Source organism: Accipiter gentilis, chromosome 4, assembly GCF_929443795.1.
Source record: "Accipiter gentilis chromosome 4, bAccGen1.1, whole genome shotgun sequence".
Classification (NCBI taxonomy): domain Eukaryota; kingdom Metazoa; phylum Chordata; class Aves; order Accipitriformes; family Accipitridae; genus Astur; species Astur gentilis.
This window is the reverse complement of record NC_064883.1, coordinates 43,175,528-43,196,693: the sequence shown is the minus strand read 5'-3', so window position 1 is coordinate 43,196,693 and position 21,166 is coordinate 43,175,528. Positions and strand designations below refer to the sequence as shown.

At 40.3% G+C, this 21,166-nt stretch overlaps 1 protein-coding gene across 2 annotated transcripts in view; it reads left to right on the top strand.

Annotated features, from left to right (window-relative positions):
- CRHR2 (corticotropin releasing hormone receptor 2) overlaps nucleotides 1-21,166 on the top strand; it is a 161,330-nt gene that overhangs the window by 6,243 nt on the left and 133,921 nt on the right. For both annotated transcript variants that reach the window (XM_049798716.1, XM_049798715.1), the window contains exon 2: nucleotides 8,386-8,479. In XM_049798716.1, the coding sequence (XP_049654673.1) occupies nucleotides 8,386-8,479 (94 nt within the window). The remainder of the gene's footprint in view (nucleotides 1-8,385; nucleotides 8,480-21,166) is intronic.

Below are 21,166 nucleotides of genomic sequence, written 5' to 3'. Positions count from 1 at the left end.
ATTATCTCTGCACTGCCTTAGGTTTTGGAGTGCTGTGCTCTAGCAGGGGTGGCTTTTCCAGTGGAAAGGAAGGAGGAAAGAAGGTGAAAGTGAATAAAAGGAAGTGCGCTGAAGAGTCCGAACAGGTTGCCTGCAGGGCTGCCAGGCAGGCTCTGCTAGCAGGCGTCTCGGTACACGGACTAAAGTATCAATTCCCTTTGAGTGGCAGTAGCAGACTCCCACATCCAGACATAGCTTGGGTTTCAGGAGACTCATGCCAGCAGAAGCAGAGAGATGGCCCATGAGCCAGCACCAGTGGCTGTAGTTTGTAGTGTGACCATTACAGACGTAACCTTTCTGCTTGCTCGGTTCCAGTCCCCAGGGCTACTTAGAGGAACACTGTGCTCCTGCTGTTTCCTTGTTTTGGGGGCGAGGATGTCCAGGGACCAGTCTGCTCCTTCTGTTGTTGATTGATTCTTTCAAAGCAGAGAGGAAGACCAGCGTTATCCCTCTGGCTGGCAAGAATGATGTCTCGGAGCACATAACAGGATTTTGGCTAGGTGAGCTCCAAATCAGATGGAGTAGGGATCTTTCCTCATCCTGCCTCATGTCCTGTCTGCTGGGAGATCAGCTATTTAGTCCACCTTGAACTTGAGAGACCTTCCTAGGTGTAACAAACCTCTACTTTCCTAAACCAAGTGTCTTTTTATGAAAATTTTCTTGCCAGACTTAAAGTATTTCTCTCTTTTGGACAGGAAAAAAAAAAGTTAAAAAGAAAATTCTATCTTTAAATATAAAAATAATTTTAAAATACCTTTTCATAGTATTTGGTATAATATTTTAATTATGATTATGTGAACAGAGTCCAAAATATTAGAAACAGGAGTGAAAAAAGCGCCTCTAGATTGCTGATTATTGTTCAAGATACAGTCTGTAAACTGTTAATTATAGCATTGTCAATAGAAAGGATTTGGGAGTAAATGTTATCTATTATTCTTTTTACCATAGGGCTATATGTCCTAGAATCAAGGAACGAAAAAAGAATTTATGCTGGAAGGGACTGCTAGAGGTCTCTTGTCCAGCCTCCTTCTCTAGGCAGGGCTAATTCCAAAACCAGATCATGTTACTCGGGGCCTTTTCCAGTTCAGCTGTGAAAATCTGCAAAGATGGAGATTTCACAACATCTCTAACCTCTTTTCACAATGTCTCCGAACCTCTTTTCCAATGCTCAGCTGTTGTCATGGTGCATAGTTTTTTCTTTATGTCCTGTGAGATTTTCCCTTGCTGCAACTTCAGAAGGATGCCTTCCTCTTGTCCTTTTGCTGTCAGCTTCTGAGAAGAGTCTGACTCCTCTGTAATTCCCCCTCAGGTAGTGAAAGGCTGTTGGTAGACCTTCTCTTGTTCAGTCCTGGAGTTTAATTTCACTGTGATACGTGCTTTTCACATACTAAAGGTGAGCTTCAGCCCAAAAGTTAGCAGTTTAAGGAAGAAGAAATGGATGGAGAGAAAGAAAATTAAAAATGAGCCAGTGAGGTGGCACTGGTAATCAGCAGTGAACTCTCAATGAAGTCTTGGGTCAAAGGAACATTTTATGGAGGACATAGAGGTACCATTGTTGACATTCAATGGATAGTGAGAGCAGCTATCACTAGCTGATGAAAGTCTTGATCCATAATGGGAGATGAGTTTTTACATTTTTTAGGTGGGAGCATGCTGACAGAGACCTCAAAAACAAAGATTAGGAGCTCACATTTGATGAGCTAGAATTAGGAGAACCTGTGAAGGGAGGTCTTGAAGTGTAGTGTCAGTGTGGTAATGATGGATGAGTGAATGATCTTTGCAGAGACTATTCAGGTAGGTAAGAGTTTGCCTGGGAGAGGTAGCTGATATATTGGCATTCATTTGGGCAAATGTGACTTTTAAACTTGAGCTACTCTGGATTCCCTGTGTGTTTTGTCTCCAGTGTATAAGTCATCTCATCCTAAAGTGCATCTTTAAAGCAGAAGTGATGGGTTGTTCCTTGATAGTGCTTCCTTCTTCCTTCCTCCCTAATAGGAGCCTAAAGCAATGCTCTCTGAAATAAGTGAGCGAGGTGAATCACATTTGAGCTGCTGAGGGGGTTCATAGTAATGTGAATTGGTTGGAAAGAGTGGGGAAGAATTAGTCATGGGTTTGGTGTGAAGACCTAGGAAAAGGGCAGACATGAAGGCAGGAGTGCTGTGAAGGGCTTGCTCCCCTTCCAGATTCTGAATATGATGTACAGAGATACGGGGAATGAAGAGCAAAACTCTTTTAAGGATGTGAAATTGAAAAGTCATTCCATTAAACAATTCTATTTGAAGTAAGCTATAGCCTGTGATTCAGATGTTATTTTGCTCCTTTTTAATATCTTATGTTGCTCTGGAAGGACATGGAGGCTTGGTTGGACAACTTCAGCTCATGGGTAGCCTTAAACAGTTTTGCTTTGTATGCTGTGACTCAGAAAACCACTTAGCACATGCATGGTTTTCAGTGGATGAAGAACCTCCCCTCTACACCCTTATTCAGCAGAGCACGTAGGCAGATGCTTAATGAAGGCAGATCTCCAAGTTTCAAAGACAACAGTGAAGTTCAGTGGTGAGCTTAGTGTAGCAGATGTTTGAGTTTTTTAAACTTATTTCTGAATAAAGATGAATTTAATTTCATGCTTAGAACTGCCTGTGTTTAGTTGCTCTATTGAACTGAGGTCCTACTTCCCATTCCACGCAGAATTACATTCTCTTTCTCCAGACTTCCTAGAAGAGCTGCAGAATACATGTTGGCCTCTAAGATCATAAAACAATGTCTCCTGGATCATTTGGGGTTCACTAGCTAGTAGCACTGTTTTATCTAGCCGCTTGGATTAATTTAGAGACAAGTAATGACAGGGAGTTGAAAGAGCTGAAGGATGATTCGAAAAGGAGACTGTTTTTCTTGAACTGTGCTAGCAGTCTTTCCTTTTACTGTAACCTTAGCTGGCTGAGGTTTCAGGTTGCAGGTTCCTGTGAAAACTTGTATTTAGACCTTCAATCACAAATGGAAATTCTTTTTCTGGTGAACCAGAGCCAAACAATTGTATACTGCCAAATGCCACTGCACTAGCAAAGTTAAGTTACTGAGTTGAGAAAGGCCAAAGATATCTTGAAGCAGAGGACTGACCTTTTTGTTCTTCAACAAGCAAAGTATTTCCACTGTGCTGGCCCTCTTAGCACTGTCCTTTAATAAGCATCTCTTGTGCATACATCTTGTGTACAAAGTAACCGCATGACAGTGAATATAAATCCATCCTGGCCACAGAAAAGACTACCTTCTCTTCCTCTTGTAGGCTGTTCTCTTGTTTTCCTTCTTAAGTAGCATTCTTTGCTCTCCTGGTTGTGTATATTCCTTCAGGTGATTTGTCATCAGCAAATATTCTGGCTCTCCTTATTCTCTTCCATGTATTGCCATCTCTTGTTAGAGAGAAAGAGTTTCTCAGATGAATGTTGGCATTTGTTATAAGTGCATTCCACTTGAATACCTGGTGTTTTTCCCAAAGCATCTGTTTTCACACACAAGTACTGATGATGGCGGGAACCCCTGCCATCACTTGCCAGATGCCCCCGTGCCCTGGAAACTCCCTAGCTGTATTTGAAGAGTATGGGTTTTGTCAAGGAGGTGTGGGATTTGCTTTGATTTTGCTGCATTGAGCTCTTTCACTAATTATATTTTCATGGTTAAGTTTGATGCATGTGTTTCCCTAAACTGAGCTTCTGTGGACACAAAACAATGTGTTTTTGCATTTAATTGGACTGCTGCTCTGAGACAGTCCTTCCCAAATGTTTAGGTGAACACTTGATCTCTTGGTAGAAATGGTGCATTTGGAAGGCTTAACTTGATAAGATTACCTTTGAGCGAGGAGTATTTCTCAAATTAATTTATTGGAATTGTCTAATTAAAGAACTAAAAATTAAATACAGGTTTTCTTTTTTTTTTTTCTTTTTAGTTCTGGGGCAAAACTACGAAGTAGCAACTTTCTGTGTGCTGAAGTCAATTTCACTGCACTGTTGATGTTGAAACAAGGTAGAACTTAAGGCCTCAGCACTCCCAGATGTTTTACAGAAAACCCTGGGAGGAAGTGCAGCTGGAGTCTTAACAGCAGTGCAACTTCACAGAAATGAAGGGTAGGCATAAGCATTCTCCTAACATGATCCATGACATTACCATAGATGTTTACTCAGGGTGGTCAAGTGCTTTGCCTTTATAGGGAGCACAGGTGGCTAGTTTAGTCTCTAGTTTAGACTGAGACTTCATTTTTATGTGGCAATGGAGACATGAGATGGATCCTTCTCTTGTCAGCAGTGGACTGAGCACATGTTTTGTGGTTGATAACTACAAAATTGTTTGGTGTTGGAAGGTCACTTCATCATGCTCAGTAAAAGAAAGAAAACATTAGTACTCCAGATAATTTTCTAAGATGGTTATATGGTCCTGTCTTCTGTAGCCATCACCTCTAAGAATGTTTTTACCTATCCTTTTGTATTTAATGTCTAAAGAAAATTTAGAAAGGATCCATCTAAGTTACTCTGTCCTTGTAGTGGGTGAGACCCAGCTAATGCAGTCAGTAGAGGTCAGTGACTTTAAGATTTAAAATATGGCAGATGAACTATACCTGAAAAATTCCTACTTCTCTTCCTGAATTACAAAGGAGTCCCTGAGTGATCAGCTCAGCTGTTGCTCTCTTTATTTTGAAGTCTGAGCTAGTTGAGATAAATCCCACTGCCTTTCTGTGAGTGGCTTTCTGATGAGATGGTGTTACAGTTCCACTGCATGGATTTCTCTAGGACCTGGTAAGTACTAGATGCTACATTTTTTTAAAAGGGAGAGGTTTTGCTCTGTTACTTTGAGACTATGTCTCAGATGTCAGCACCTCTGCTTTTGTTCAGTATGCCACCAGCAGGTGTTTTACAGGGAGGCGTAACAGCTTTTATAAAAAAGGTGGGTTTTATTAGACAACTAGAATATGGCATCTGGGAATTCTAATATGTGAGAACTGGAAAACAGAGCGTATGCATCTGTCCATGTTTGGCAGCATTTGCTGCCTCCAGCTTACCTTCTTCATCTTGGCAACAAATGCTGCACTGTCATGTGTCATCTTGTTCCACTTCAACTCTTTCCTTCAGTTTTTAGTCATGCTGACTTCATCTACTCTGGTGCTTCTTATTGCTAGATATTTAAACTCACAAGATGCTGTCCATTGTATCTCTGTGGTAGCCCCATGCCTATATTGACAGTTTTGGATCCTATTTGTAGTTTTGGGGGCTTGTTTATATTACTGTAGCCATTTGTTACATTTTTGAGAGAAGAAAACCTCTCCAGTGCAGGTGAATTACAGTACCAGTGTTCATTTGTTTTTTCTAATATATATACATATCTCACTACCTAGTAGAACACAATAATCTTTCAAACCAGGACTCTGAGTTTATTGTTTTTAAAGTTAAGTTACAAGTCCTCTCCAATCTGCATGAAGCAACCACAAATTCTGGTAGGAACTGAGAGGAGGCAACACTATGATGGGTCAGATATTCTTCTATGCCCAGAGCTCTCCATATAGGTCCACTGAGGCATGTTACATATATAATGTTGCATATGTATTTTTATGACTTCATGTTAGGAATTTATGAGAGTACTTGTGTGACAAAGAACAAATTCTGCATAAATAGATGTTTGCAAGATTGAAGCCCTTCCATTTGCAGAGGAGCACACACTACTATTAGTGTCTTGCAACTTCGAACAACGTGAGGTAGCAATATGTTACTCTCTCTTAGGTTGTTGCCATTTTCATCTGCTCTTCCCATATCTAGAGGTGATCTTATGGTGAGTTCCTCTGATTGTGTCTTGTAGTTGCATGCCCTCTGACAGAGATGAAGGCCTTTCATGGATTAATGAAGAGCAGTGACCATAGCCAAGGGGAAAGGTCTAATGAAATGACCTCGAGAGACACAGACAGTGACACACTAGAGCAATTCATCCACGCCTTTTCTGAAAGGCCTCTCAGATGTGAACAGGAAGTTGACCAAAGGCTCCATATATTGTTCTGGAGAGTCAGAACTGGCCTGCAGACTACTAGTTGTTGCCCCTGCTTTAGGAAGTAAAGGACTCCTTTTTACCTTAATCTCTGGCTCAGTGCATTATTTTTATTTGTTCATAAATGTCCTCAGTGGCTCAGAGAAATTAAGATAGATATTTCTGTGCATGTTTCAGGTAAATGTGCAAGGCAATGTAGAACTGATTTGGTGGCAAGAGGTCATGGAATAGTAGCTGTCTTAAGAGAAATGCAGTTTGAGTAAAGTAGTGCATTAGTTACTCAAAGCAACTATTATTTCAAAATATATATACAGTCACAGGCCCAATTATTTATCTTTAAAATTCTACATTACTTAAATGTTTCTTTTTTTTGCTGTTCTTTATTATTTTTAAGAGGTTTTTTTTAGGCTTTTGGCATTTATCTGCTTTAAATACAATTTTTAAAAATATCACACACAAACTGTTCACTGAGGTTAGTGGAGAGAAAATGAAAGCAAAAGTAACATAATATGTGGAAGGCGCTTTTCCCTCTAGCCAAATGAACCTAAGTTGACCCTAAAGCAAGTGTGACATTTAACCTTTCTTGTTCCTACACATGCTGCGCTAGGCTTGACCTCTGTCTGTTCTTTCCCATCATCTTATGAAGCAGACAGCTGAACATGCAGTGTATTTACAGTACATGGAGATGTCTCAAGTTTCTTCTTTGAAGTGAGACAGTGCTTTTGGCCTGTGAGGTAGCAGAGGGATAGAAGGGAAGAAATGCCTTTGCTATGTCAACTCACGTGACTGGGTCTGACATGAGACATGACCACTACAGAGTCTGCTTTCTGTGCCTTGTAAGATGGCATCTGCCCTGACTGCAGAACAGAACCATTGCCTTTCTCTGTCTCCTTGACCTGACCATGCATGGTGAGTACCCTGGAAGGCCTTGCTATGGCAGGCAGGAGTTCTAGTCTCCCTGGAGGAGAAACAGCAGCTTCATGGTGTTTATTTGAAAAGAATGAAGACTGAGAAAGGCTTTTTGTATTTCAAGACTTCCTATTTTGTAAAGTAACAGCAAAGTGAGAAATAGATAGTAATGGTATTGTACAAAGAACAGTTCTTTAGAGAGCAACATTGCTGATGAATTCTATTGTCATTATCATTTACTCCACTTCTTATTAAGTGACAAGGAATTCAGTGACATAAAAAGTGTTCTCCAATCACTTAACACATCTTAAAGCACTGAAATGTAATGTCAGCTTTCAAGGAGTATGGTCATTTCCCTAAGTAAAAGCTGCCTGTATTATGTTAGAGTCATTCTGCATAAATAGAAAAGCAAAGGCTTTTTGTGTCTTACTGCAGCTTTATATCCCCTCAGAAATAGTTAGGAAGATTTTGTTTCTTATGTTGAAAATGGAAGTTTCTGTCATTGATGTGTCGCTCCTGAATTTTCTCACCACGTTTAGTTCTGCCTTTCTTAGAGGACTTTTCAAGAGCTTCTCTTGCTCCAAGCAGTATCCGAACTCAGCTGTATGTTGAGATGTACGGTTCTGTGGGCTTGTCTCCTCTGTCTGCAGTGGGCACTTCAGTATTTTCATTTTTGAGTGTGAAAATGACAACATATTCCTTGGTTTCAACTGTAAATATACTTATCCTGAAATTTATTTGGAGATGTACTATTGTCCTGTACTGAACTTGCAGCTTTCTTGAAGTGCCCATGTTGATATTATCGCTCTCTTTCTCACTAGCATTTGCCCTCGGTGGAGGGCTCAGCACTCTGAATTCTGAAGGTCAGAAACTCATGTCTTTTTTTACTGGCCTAAAAGAGCCAAGGATCACCTTACAGGGATGCCTGCCTTTCCTATACAGTCAATGGAAGCACTTTCCTCAAGCTTTCTGAATTACCCTTTGCCAATTGCTGTCTCTCTTGAATGTGTAAGGATCTTTAGCACCTATGTAACCATTAAAAGTTAGTTGAAAAAATTCCACATGTGATCTTTAATGGGTTGTGATTCATCTTCTCTATTTTAGGCATCTACTTTTAGGTGAGATAAATTGTGTCCTGGTTTTGTTAATGCTATTGACTAGCTCCCACAAGAAGAGGTCCAGAATAGGTGGTTCATTTGTAGATGCCTACATTTAGTCAGATGAATGCCATTTGATGTCATGGAGCTAAGCAAGTATAACTGTAAATTTTTTCTGTCATGAAGGGATGTCTGTACCTGAACCAATTATGAATGGAAACTGCTATGAAAGTGCTGGGGATTATTGTACTCATGAATGAGAAAAATTATTCTGTGCTGCTACTTTACTGTTTTGTTTTGTTTCTGTCTGTTCATCCAGATAGTTCTCCACTGTGAATCTTCTGTGAATCTGCCCTTGTCTGTTCTGCTGGAAAAGTACTGTGAAGCTTTGTCAGCCCGCACCAATGTCACAGGTATTTATTTCTCCATTTCTTGTTGACTTCCATTTTCAACGTGTCCTTGCCTCAGGAACATCTTTTCCTGCTGACATAAACATAATGTCTCCAGCCTTGGATTTTCACTAGCGACAACGTACAGTGGTGTGACATGGAAAGAAGACTTTGAATTTTGCACACCTGAAGAGAGCTTCAGGTGAACTAATAATGACAGTCCCTTTTCATAATTTAATCTGTTAAGCTGACTATACTTACTGACTGACATGATAGTTGAAGGTTAGTACAGTTAGAGTGTCTGTATCCAGACTGGTCCAGACTTGTTGCCAAATGCTGTTTGTGTTTCTCCAAGTGCAGCATGGGACATCCAGGCTGGGTAGGTGAAGGTAGGTGGATGTGCTAATAAAATCCATCCCCTGGGTGTCATTCTCTGTAGAAACTGTGATACTCTGACCGGACTGACAGCTCGTATAAGCTGGGGATGAACCTTGGATCATTTCGGCCAGATCAATGGAGTATTTACCATGAAAAACACCAGTTCTTCAAATCAGAACACAGTACATATATTTAACCACAAACCTCTACCATTTCTGTTTCCTGATCCCACCATCAAGTCTCCAAGACCTGACTCTAACTTTTTAGGTTAGGACAGAAGGCTTTTCAGACACAGAGGTAGGGTGGAGGCACTTAAGGGCACTGACGGTGGAGTAAAGGAAATGTCACATATTCTCTAGAAGGCTAAAGGCAGACAGCAGGAAGGAGTGGGGGGAATATGGTGCCTTTGCTTTCCTCATACCAGTGTTTGAAAGCAGGGATTATTGTGCTTGATTCTTGGCTAAAATGCACCAGCACAAACATGACACTGTAAGAGATGTGAAACTGGATCCAGCTTTGCTTCAGAAGTGGGAGAAGCACACTCGGAGCCACACCTCTGTGGTGTGACTGGGAAGGTGTGCTGCAGTGAGTGATGCTACTGGGGGAAAAAGTCAGTTTGTTTCTTTCCCGTTCACTTCTCTTTCCCCCTGGTAAATCTTCATGGAGGGAGGAGTTTAAAATATCTTGTAATAATGTAGATATTATAATTCAGCCAGTTCCCCACCCCTGAGAAATGACAAAGGAAATGAGGCTCAAGGAATAAAAAATCTTTCTGTATAATATAACAGATCAATTGTGTTTTACTCTGACTGTATCAGTTCCTTAAGGACAATAAGCTGATGTAGGTAAGCTGATCAGACTGAGGTCTGAAAGTTGTGTTGCCTTAAGTGCCTCTTAATTTGCATATAAATGGGTGTGTTGACCTGTATTATGAATCTAGCCTGAGCTCTGTGACTTGTGCCATTGTGTTCCAGGGAGCGACTCTGCCTCATGTGGCATATTTGCTTGTATAAATTTTAATGACCATCTATTCCATTCTGTAGCTGGAACCAAAGGAAAGGTAGATGAGGTTCTGTGAAACCTTCCATAATTTTGGACCTTTCCTTCAGGTGTTCTTCGCCTTTTGAATATTTTTGTAAATATTATTGTAAAACTTGTCATTAATTCATAATGTATTTTTTCTTGTCCAGAGCTTCTATTACAAAAAAACAAATTTCACACCAGGCTGTCTTAGAAGTTGGCAAACAATTTACTTGTCAATTGTTGACAAAAAAAATAATTTTCTGGGCTATTTACATGCTGCATGAACACAGGGCATCTTCTCAGGCTGAGTGCAACTACTATAATAGCATTTTAATATCAAAAGGAAAGAGAGAAGTCACAGAAGCCTCTCTTCTATTGCATTATCATTGTAAGTTATCACTGATAAAAAGTTAAAGCACTGCTCTAAAATTAATGAAACATGATTGTTATATAGAGACAATCCAATGTGCAGCTTTTCTAGAACATACCTTCCCATGATGCTTGTGACCATAGCCATTTCTGCAGCATGCTTCAAAATCCTGTGAACCAGTACTCTGCTTTGAGCATGGGCTTATACACATAGTAAACCACAACGCTGCTTCATGTTCAGACCAGCTGGACCTAAGTGCAGACTCAGGCATAAGCATGAAGTGAACTTTGGGCATACTTTTCTCAGTGTTCTTTTCGTCTTCTATGACAATTGTAGGATCTTCAAAATGGTCTGGACTACTCAGCTCTAAGTTTTATTAAAAATAGAGGTCTGCAATGCAGTGATCTCTTCATAGTCAGTAAAGTTCTAGTTAATGCAGTTAAATTCCAAAGCATGATTTCATCCTGAACTAGGATCTAAAACAGAGCAGAAATGAAATGCTTTTTCTTTAAAGAGATCCAAGGATAACAAGGTCCTGTGACTAAGTCTGCTCTAATGTGTTGATGTCCAAAATTAGATGAGCTATGTGCATCCTTCATTTTGAACCCTCATAGCAGTAAGGATGTATCACATTGAAACATTGGTGTGCTCCATTCAGCTGCATGGATGTATAGAATCAGACCATAGAGTCTGCAATGTCTGAGTCCTTTCTTTCTAGCCCACGTCTTTTGGCACAGTGCAGAAATCGTATTTTAGAAGGGAAAAAAACAACAAAACCCAAGGAGACCCATATTGAACGATCTTTATTTATAGCTGGGAGAACAGTAAACATTAAAGTTTTGTAATTGGTTATCTTCCCTGTCTCTTTTCCAGAAGATGCTGTTAATTAGTCCAATATGTTAATTTCCTCCCCCTATAATTACTAACTTCACCTCCCTCCATGTTCACACTAAGTATCCCAAACAGATGGCATAAAATGCTTTTGAGAATTTCATGTATGTGCAATTTCACTGAATTGCTGAGTGAATGACATTGAAAATTCAGTCTGAAGTGATTTAAACCAAGCAATGCTTTTTCAGAGTTGGAAGGCAATATAACTCACTCTGTCTTTAGGGCATTGCTTCCTTGAAAAATCCCTGGACAACACCTTCATGATTGCTTGGGTGCAGCTTTTGAGCTTGATGGGAGTACGTGTTTGTATTTGTGGACCTGAAGAAGAATTTTATTTAATTATTATTTTGCTTTCATATATGAGAGTGTTATAAATCGACAGAGCCAATTCTATATAAAATTCATAAATTTATTGAGAATAGCAAGCAAGCAGCGCTATGGGGCCGGGAAGTCTGCGCTCCACCAACGGCTCACAACTTTCTGTTATAATTACATTCCTTTTATACAGTTCATGCACCCCTTTCTTGTAAATCTCCACCTTGTCTTGCTTCTTCTTTCTTCACTCGTGCAGGTTTGTTAATGGGTAGTTTCCGTCAATCTTCTAAAGGGAGAGTGTCTTTTGATGTGGAGAGATGCAGTCCTGGTAGAGTTAATCCCCTTATCTGGTAAATTATAGCCGTTGTCTTTTTCCTCCTTATCTAGTAAGTTGTAGTTGTTGTCTTTTCTCCTGACCTTTACGCAATATTTAGGTAAGCCTTGCTTATTTACATAAAGCATTTGTTCAATCACAATGTGTCCCTTCCGCCTTCCCAATTGGTATGTAACCCTTATTGTCTTCTTTTAATTCAACACGAATTACACAATGTCAGGGAACAATTTGGTTCCCTGTCGATTACAAGAGGAACATATAAGGTTGAAATGGCAGGATTTTCTACAGTGACTCAGCTGAAGATGTTTCTGATGTTGTAATCTCCTGATATGGTTTGTCTAGAATTACAGTAATATCCAGGATGACCAGGTGACTGTAATTCTATATATCTGTATGATACATGCACTGAGTTTTAGCTTGAATTGTTATAGGAACTTAGAGGAAGTGGGTCCTCAGTTCACACTGATATTCCATGGGCTTTGTCATGCTTCCCTTCACAGCGTTTGAGTTTCCCATCTTAGGTGTTTCCACTAGAGACTACAAGTCTTGACTTATATCTGATCCTACTCAATTTTGACCTCCATTAAAATCTTTTGATCCCACTTTTTAGTCCATTGGCATTTTTGGCCACACAATCTTTAAGAACTTGTCAAAAGATGATTTACCTGAAAACAGGATTTTTGTCCAAAAAACAAACCAGAATGTGGACGTCCAGTGCTACTGTGCTGATTGTATCAGTATAAGGATTACATTCCGTGTTTTCCTTCTCTTTCTTACCCTTCAGTCACTTTGAAGGTTTTAATTTGCATTTATGGTGTTTAAGGCTATTCAGACAACCCAGTAAAGGAGATACAGTAGATTGGATGTTATGCATTTCATTTCATGAAGTCCTGGGATACACTGAAAGGAAAAATGGTTTGTTCTCCCTGGTGACTGGATCCTCTTGAGGTGGGGGTTGGTTCCTTGCCCTTATTCTGGTCACTTTGTGGTATGGTGAAAGACTGTTGTCTCATGGAAATAGTGTAAACCCCTTGATTCTTAGTGGTGCAGGATTCCACCTGTACAAATTCTGGCTTGCACTACACTGATATTGTTTTCTCATGTCTCTGGGGGAAGCTCTGGTTTAAGGAACGTGTTGGTGGGGGTGGGAGGAATGTATCCAGGAGTGGATTCCAACACACAAATCCTCAAAGATGCTCATCAAGTCTCCAACTAACCTGACATCACTTGGAGATTGCCATAATTTCCCCTCTTGCTGGGACAGTGTTTTATACTAGAGGCTTCTCCAACATTTACAATACCACAAAACTGGGAACATATGAAAAATGGTCTTTTCTTAATCTTTGTTGAACCTCTTTGGTGTAATATAACCCTGGTAGGCAGCTAAGCACCACAAAGCCACTCACTTGCTCCCCGCCCCTGGTGGGATGGGGGAGAGAAACAGAAGGGTAAAAGTAAGGAAACTTGTGGGTTGAGATAAAGACATTTCAATAGGTAAAGCAAAAGCCGTGCATGCAAGCAAAACAAACCAAGGAATTAACTCACTACTTCCCATCGGGAGGCAGGTGTTCAGCCATCTCCAGGACAGCAGGGCTCCATCACACCTAACAGTGACATGGGAAGACAAACTCCATCACTCCGAACATCCCCCCTTCCTTCTTCTTCCCCCAGCTTTATAGGCTGAGCATGACGTCGTATGGTGTGGGATATCACTTTGGTCAGTTGGGGTCAGCTGTCCCGGCTGGGTCCCCTCCCAACTTCTTGTGCCCCCCCAGCCTGCTCGCTGGTGGGGTGGGGGGAGAAGCAGAAAAGCCCTTGGCTCTGGGTAAGTGCTGCTCGGCAGTTACAAAAACATCCCTGTGTTATCAACACTGTTTCCAGCACAAAGCCAAACCATAACTCCGTACTAGCTACTATGAAGAAAATTAACTCTATCTCAGCCCAAACCAGTGCACTCTTTTATACCCTACACCGAATCTTATCTGACACATCTGACATAAGTTTGCATTATTTCTTCTGGACAGGCATTGATTGGTGTCAGAGTCCAGTATGTTCTGACCAGGTTCTTTTAGATATTCCACGTGTGGAGGGTATGATATTTAATGACAGATTTACTTACTTGAAGATATTTGGTGTTCTGATTTAGAAGAGTGATACAAATATACTGAAAAGACAATACAAATGTAAGTTACACTTAGGAAAATACAGCAATTGCAATACACAGTTCAATCCAGCGTGATCCTCATTACTGGTCTCTCTAATATGCTCACCATTGTGACACTGGGTGTCCCCAGTCACTGGGGAGGAATATGTAGGTTGAAGCCAGCTCAAGACCGTTGCACTCTTCAAAATTCTTTTGTTAGTTGTTTAGTTTTTATACTCTCTGTTGGGCTGAGCCATATATACATCCCCCCCCCCCTCCCCGCCCCGTGCTGGTCTGCCTTTCAGGGAGACAGACACACTCTTTTAAAAACTCAGGGAAAAATATTTACACCACCAGTTGATCCACTCAACTGTTGATAGGTGTTTATCTAAAACAAAGGCCACCCTCCATCCCGTTGTGTTGAAATAAAAGTCAGCTTCTTTGCAATGGTTGTGGTCAGTCACACCTTACATTATTCCCTGAGCTTCACAGGCACATCACCTCTGCCTATCTATCTTCTCTGAGCTTTCTTCCATTGTGGGGGTTTATTGGTCAGTCACAACTGGCCGAAGCAAGGTTCATCCTAGAGAAGGATTTATGAAATCTCATGCCATTGTGAACCATGAATCAAACTTCTCTCTGGTTGCTGTCACACTTCAGATAACTTCTTAACATGGCTATAGGTGTTGAGCTACCAAAGACATCTCCTTGCCTAGAGGTCTCATGTAAACTAGCTACAGATAGCCTTATGCTCAACTGCTGTGGAATAAGTTATTACCACTTTTCAGAGGAAACTGTTCACAAGTATGCTAGACAACAATAAAAGCAACTTAGGAGAGGGAGAGAGAGCATGTGTACTCACATGTCTTTGCATGTTAGTTTTTAAGTGTATGTTGAATGACAGTAGCTGATAGTGTGTGTTTGCTGCATGGTCTTTGTCATTCAAGCCTAAATTACTGAGATTAAGATGCAAAAGGGCTCCTGCCGTAACAAAAAAAAAACCCAACCACATACAGAAGGGTTATTTCAGACCTTTGAACACTGCTTCAATATTATGGATCTCGTTCTGTTTCCAGCTATGAGAAGTACATATGTATGAAGTAAATATGTGTGTATGTGTGTGTCTTGGGGGGAGTATATGGATGTGTTTGTGTTTTTGTATAATGGTGGCAAAACCACATCGGGGGAAACTAGGATTCTAAAATGTGGATTTCTTGTTGAAATGAAAATTTGAAAAATTTCTTTGGAGAACCAATTAAATACATAACTTAATTGTATCACTATTTCATAGATTGCATTTATCATAACATTAATTTGAAATACTCACGCACAAAAAAGGTAAAATATTGTAAAACTTCCTTTCAAATGTTAAAAACCGTCAAGTTCATTTTTCAGAAAATTATTCTCCATCATTTTGATATGAAAGTTTGAAGGTTTGATGCTATGTTTGTGCAGTGTTTCTGCCACCTTGAAGCTGACCATTCATTAAAATGCTTTTGGTTCCATCATTTTTTGTTTTGATGTTGTCCCCATACAGATCCACCTCTGTGAACATGGCACAAGGGCAAGTGTCTTTAAACAAGGTTTTATAACAGTTGTGAGATAATGGACCTTGCAGACTCTGTGAACAATTTCATTTTTAAATGATTCCTGTCTTCCTGGAACTTTATTCAAACATAATGTAGCTTTCTGGGTTTGTTTATGGAGGATTTACCTGTGCTACTTTACTGGAAAGGGTTTTCTCATCTGTGGCTGGAAGACTGTCTTTTTCATCCAGATTATTTGTACAGTGTTCATTTCTAACCCAGAAGTAACACAGGTCTTTTCTCAAGGCAATATTCATGCCTATTGTAAGGGCAGTGATCCTATGTATGGCCTGTTTGTGTGGGGGAAAGATGTTCAGTGTTAAGTTGTTCAGTTCAAAACTTGGTAAGCAGCAATTAACTTGACTACCTGGTTAGATTTTTCCCTTCGTTCACTCCTTATATCTGACTGGAACTTGTAGTGATCATGAATCTCTGCAGATCAGACAGGTATGACACCTGGGGCTTGCAGATGTTTTAGTATGGCTTTGTGTGCTGGTTATAATACCACCATCCTGATTTGCTATTAATACAGGCTTGATTGGGTAATTTCTGTTTAATGCATGTATAGAGGTCACCTCTGTCAACCAGGCAGGTGGGACTGAACCTGGAGTTTCAGAGCAAAAGCTAACAGCTGAAATTAGAAGTTCTTAGGAGCCACTGCACTGTTACTCGAGGTCTCGTGGATTTATAGGCTGGGACTCATCTCACAAATTGTGTGTCTGAATATTTGTGTTTACACATAAATCTGAGCTCCTGTTATTGTCAGTGGCACTGGATTTAGTTGCCCTTACATCAGTGCCCTTTAAGATGGTTTAGCGTAACCAAGACCTGCAGGGCTGACAGATATGACGCAGAATCTACAAGAGACCTGTGCCCTCTAGAATAGCCAGTGCTGGCTAGAGGGATATCTCAGGGCAGTAGTGGCAATAGGTGCCTATGTGTGGTCATCTGAATCCTTCCTGAGATCTCCAATGACTGCACTAGATGAACTAGATGAGTTGAACTAGATGTTCAGCTCGATCTAGATGTCCCTGTACAGGCACTTCCACACCGGTGTTTCATAGAAATCTTCAAATTGAACACCATATAGCATGTAGTCTGCAAGATGAGAGTTAAATCCACATTTATAGCTCAAATGCATATATGAAATATTCTCTGACAAGGTTATTTAATCACAGATGCTTAGGCCACCAAAAAAAAAGTTGAGTGTTTTGCCTTGCTGCCCCTGCTGCTGAGTGCACACAGGCTGTAGATTTTGTTTGGCTGACTGTTGTTAATTTTTAGTAGTCAATTTCAATCAATCATTCTTTTAGTAGTTGAAAGTTTCATGACAATCAAGCATATCTGATAACTTGCTTTCTATCCAGAACTGCAAAGGTGAGGCACTCACTGCTCTAGGGGTTATTTATTTCTGTACATTGCACTATTCTGTTTCTTGGAAACGGAAGATTTGGCTTCATTACATCTCTAAATATCCCTCCACAGTAATGGCATGGCGGCAATTCTCACTGTTTCCCTTCTGATTTTCCCAGCAGGTCACATCAATGAGCACTTCCATTTATAATGATACTTGGATGAGCTATTCATTTTAACGTATGCTTTGCACTCTGCTGGCGTCAGCCTGCTGGCTGAAGCTACATACACTGCTCCTGCAGCTGCCTGTGGGGCACTTAGGGATGTGCTTTCATCACATCCACACAAGCCAGTTACTGCTCACAGGCTTAAAGTTAACCTTGAGCATCAGTGTTTGCATGATCAAAGCCCAGGCTAGACACAAGCAATCTTCCTAGCGCTTCCTATTTTCAGATGTTGCAATAACACTATTTAAATAGAGGTGATGATGTTGGTTTGCTTTCCCAATGCCTCAAATGACATACCAGGCAGTCTAGCATTGCTTGCTTGTACTTCCCAAAATAAAGCTGACTGTGTTGTATGTTGTTGCACAATATATATTACTGCCACAGGTTCTTATAATTTAAAAAGTTGCATTTCTTAAGTCTGGTGCAGTTCCAAGCTGAGGATATGGAAAAACTCTCATGTATTAAGAAACTTTGTAGACTTGTTGGACAGCAAGTTCTGTGGTCCACTAGAGAGGATTATTTAGAATCATAAAATCATTTAGGTTGGAAAAGACCTTTAAGATCATTGACCCCAACCATTAACCTAACACTACCAAGTCCACCACTAAACCATGTCCCTAAACACCATGTCTACTTTGTACGTTTGCTGTACAAAGAAAATATTTGTGATGGTTTGGGTTGGGTTTTTTTGTTTGTTTGTTGGTTGGTTGGTTGTTTTTGTTTGTTTATATAGTTTATGGATGAGATATATAAACATATCTAGAGGTCCCCACATTTACCCTAGGTGTCCAGAGGTTGACAAGTTCTTCCAAAATTTACAGCAAAAAATCTTTAAGGTGTGTAAACGAGGTTGTAAAGTGCTCAGCTATTATAGTGCTGAGAGCCACACAAGGAGTTTTGGGTTTTTTGGGGGGTGGTAGGGTTTTTTTCACAAGTAGCTATTGTTTCTCATCTGGCCATATGTTGTGATTCTGCAAGTGAAATGTTTTAGTAAGAGGTTGCTGCAGTGGCTTGCTCCCATGAATGGATGCTTTTGCAGAACCTCAGGAAACTACCAAATGAAGTAATCTTGGCTTAGAAGAGGGACCAACTACACCAGAAGTGGTACTAGTGATTTAGGATGAAATATCAACTCCCCTGATACCAGTAATCACTTTCCTGAGACTTTACATTATACAGGAAGGTAACAACCCTCTAAACATCATCATCAAAATGGTCTCTTAATGGCATCAGCTCTGAACTTCCTGAAAATCTGTAGCCTGTCTGTCTGGAGTCACTAAGATTTTGGGTATATGGGTCTGAGGGAGGACTATAGAACAGGACTGCTGATGGTGTGAAGTCAGGACAGATCCCATGATCCCATTAGATACTAGAAGCATTTACAGTGATCAACCTGATGGCGTTGCCATGGTGGTTCCATGCTGCCAGCCTGGGACGCTGTGAAAAGTAAGGAAAGAGAAAAGTGAACAGTGTAAAATTTTAGAGGAATGCAAATAAGACAGACATACCTCATTAAAAAAATACGTTACAGCGGGAACATGCCATAGAGTTTCGTTTCATATTTCAGAAGAGTGGCACACCTCAATCCTGGATCTGTCACTTCTGCATGATATGTTCTCAGCAGAGTCTTGGTAATGACTGTTACAATGCCATACTTCATCAAATACACTAAATCTTTGAATTTATATGGTTGGTACAATAAATACCATTTGCTGAATGTGGTTTCTAAATTAGATATAATTTTTTGTACACTTGGCAGATAAAAATATACTCTGTAGAACCTCTCATTTTGTCAAGTTCTACTAAACAGATGGAGTGCCTTTTCTGTTCACATGGAATCACGTCAGTGAATCTGGTCTTAAATGAAAACACCTCCTGTCCTTTAAATCAACATTTCTCTCTAGGTTTGTGGGTTGATGAGCCCTTCAAGCAGTGAAATAATGCTGTGGCCAATGTAGGGAGTAAACCCACATAACAATAGTGTTACTACAAACTGCACTGTTTGGAAGGATGGGTGGTTCAAGGGGATGTCTAAAATACATAGTGCTGGAGGATAACTATTATTAGGAATGGGAGAGACAGACTAGAATGGGAAATTTTGTTGTTGTTGTTTCCAATTTCAATAAAATGCTCAAGACCTTATGACCGCATGACTGAGTTGGCTATGCAGTTCAGGAATGAGCCTCTAGATGTGCTCTTGTTGACATGCAGTAGTTTTCTTGCCTTTGTCTCCCTGCTTTTGACAAAATGGCTGTTTCCATGCTTCTTTTGGAGGAGTGTCCCTGAGCCACGCTCAGAGCCAGATGCACCATATAGACAGACCAAGGTGAGACTGGGCTCCATCCATTTCTTTGGGAAGCTATAATTGTAAACTCTGTGTATCTTAGGCCCCTGTGTATAAAATCATACCTGCCAGCACTGTCTTACTTCACTAGTGTCTACTGAAAGCAAAAAAAGTGGGTGACCTTCTACCATCTATCATTAGTACGTGCTCAAAGCTGTTTGAGAATGCAGTGGATGGTCTGAGGAAGAGAAAGTGGTAGGATGCTTCATACTTGCAGATGCATGGACTTGAATGAGAACATAGACAATGGATCAGAGGTTCAGCTTGCATAAATTACCTATTGTAAAGTTGCAGCTGGCAGCTCATCCCTGCTTGTTTAGCTCTCAATTGCATCACTTGGTCAACCTTTTCTGAATAAACTCTTATGCATAGAATTGATTTGCCTTGGCCTCCAACCCTGAGGTGGGGACATCTTATTGTATAGTCCCCTGTATGAAGAAATAGTTAACCATTAAAGCTAGTCAAAATGCAAAGCTGACCTGTAAAATTCCAGCTCTGTATTGTTCAGCTTTCTTATTCCATTACAAAATAAGAACTGTTTGATTTTTTTTTTTCCTCCAGGTATTCATCTTACTCATTAAACTGTCAAAGTGCAGAAGCTGGCTGCGTAAGAAAAAGATAATGGAAAATGTTAACACAGTTTATGTAAGCCACTAGGACCTGAACTGCTCAACCACTTCACCCTGTGTCTATCTTTACTTGTATGAGAAGGCTCACACTACAGTGATACACTCCACTGAGTAACGTCACTTGTGTGCATAAACATGTTAGACGAAAAGTTTGTTTATGGATGCAAATATTTCAAGTGCACATACCCATAGCTAACAGAGACAAATGAGAAACAGATTCCTAAAGGTGTAAATGCTATGTGGTATCTCAACTCCATTAATGTGCTACAGGAACTGGATGTCGTGATTCTAAATAGCACAGCTGTAAAAAACCTTCTAGCCTATCTGTGGATTTGTTTGTCCTCCCTAAAACCCTCTAAAGAACACCACAGGGAACTGTACCATTGAAAGGCTCTGTCTTCATCCTCTTGAAACTCCATCTTGTGCAGATGTCCTTGGTACATAAGGCCAAGCATTTAGAAGCTGATCTCTTGACTGCTAACACTGTTAAATGCGCGGAGGTTTATCATACCAGAGAAACCTTGTCTTGCTCATGAAATCCTCTGAGATGAATATGAAGGCTGGGAGAGTGCTTATGTGTCTCCTGTTCCTGTGGTCTTCCCTAAGCATCTACTTATGGCTACTGCTGGAGACAGGAAGATGTAGTAGGTGGACCTTTAGTCAGAACCAATAGGGCTGTTCTGTTATTTTTAAACAAGCATATTTTTTTATTGGGTATAGAGGCAGCCTAAGGCCCACTGAGCTGCAGATGTCTACTTTGCAATGTCTAGAGTTACAGGAAATTAATCATACTCCTAAGAACCTTCACTTTTAAAGTATCCCTGAGGTAATTTAGCAGCATGTGGAATACTATTACTTTCTACCTTCTGTGTAAATAAAGGGGAAAGAGTTAATACCAGAAGGGAGTTATAGTTGCAATTTCATTATTAACCTGCTCAGAGAGACTGCTCCTGAGTTTATCACTGTGAATGTGGGTATGAAATCTTTAAGTGAATCCTCTATGTGTAGCCACACTTCAGTGGGCATCAGGTCTTTGAATTTGTATTAGCGAGCTGAACCCAAGATTTCTGGCTAAGGTGGGTGGCTTCTTATCTGAGCAATTCACTGTGGGTTTTTTA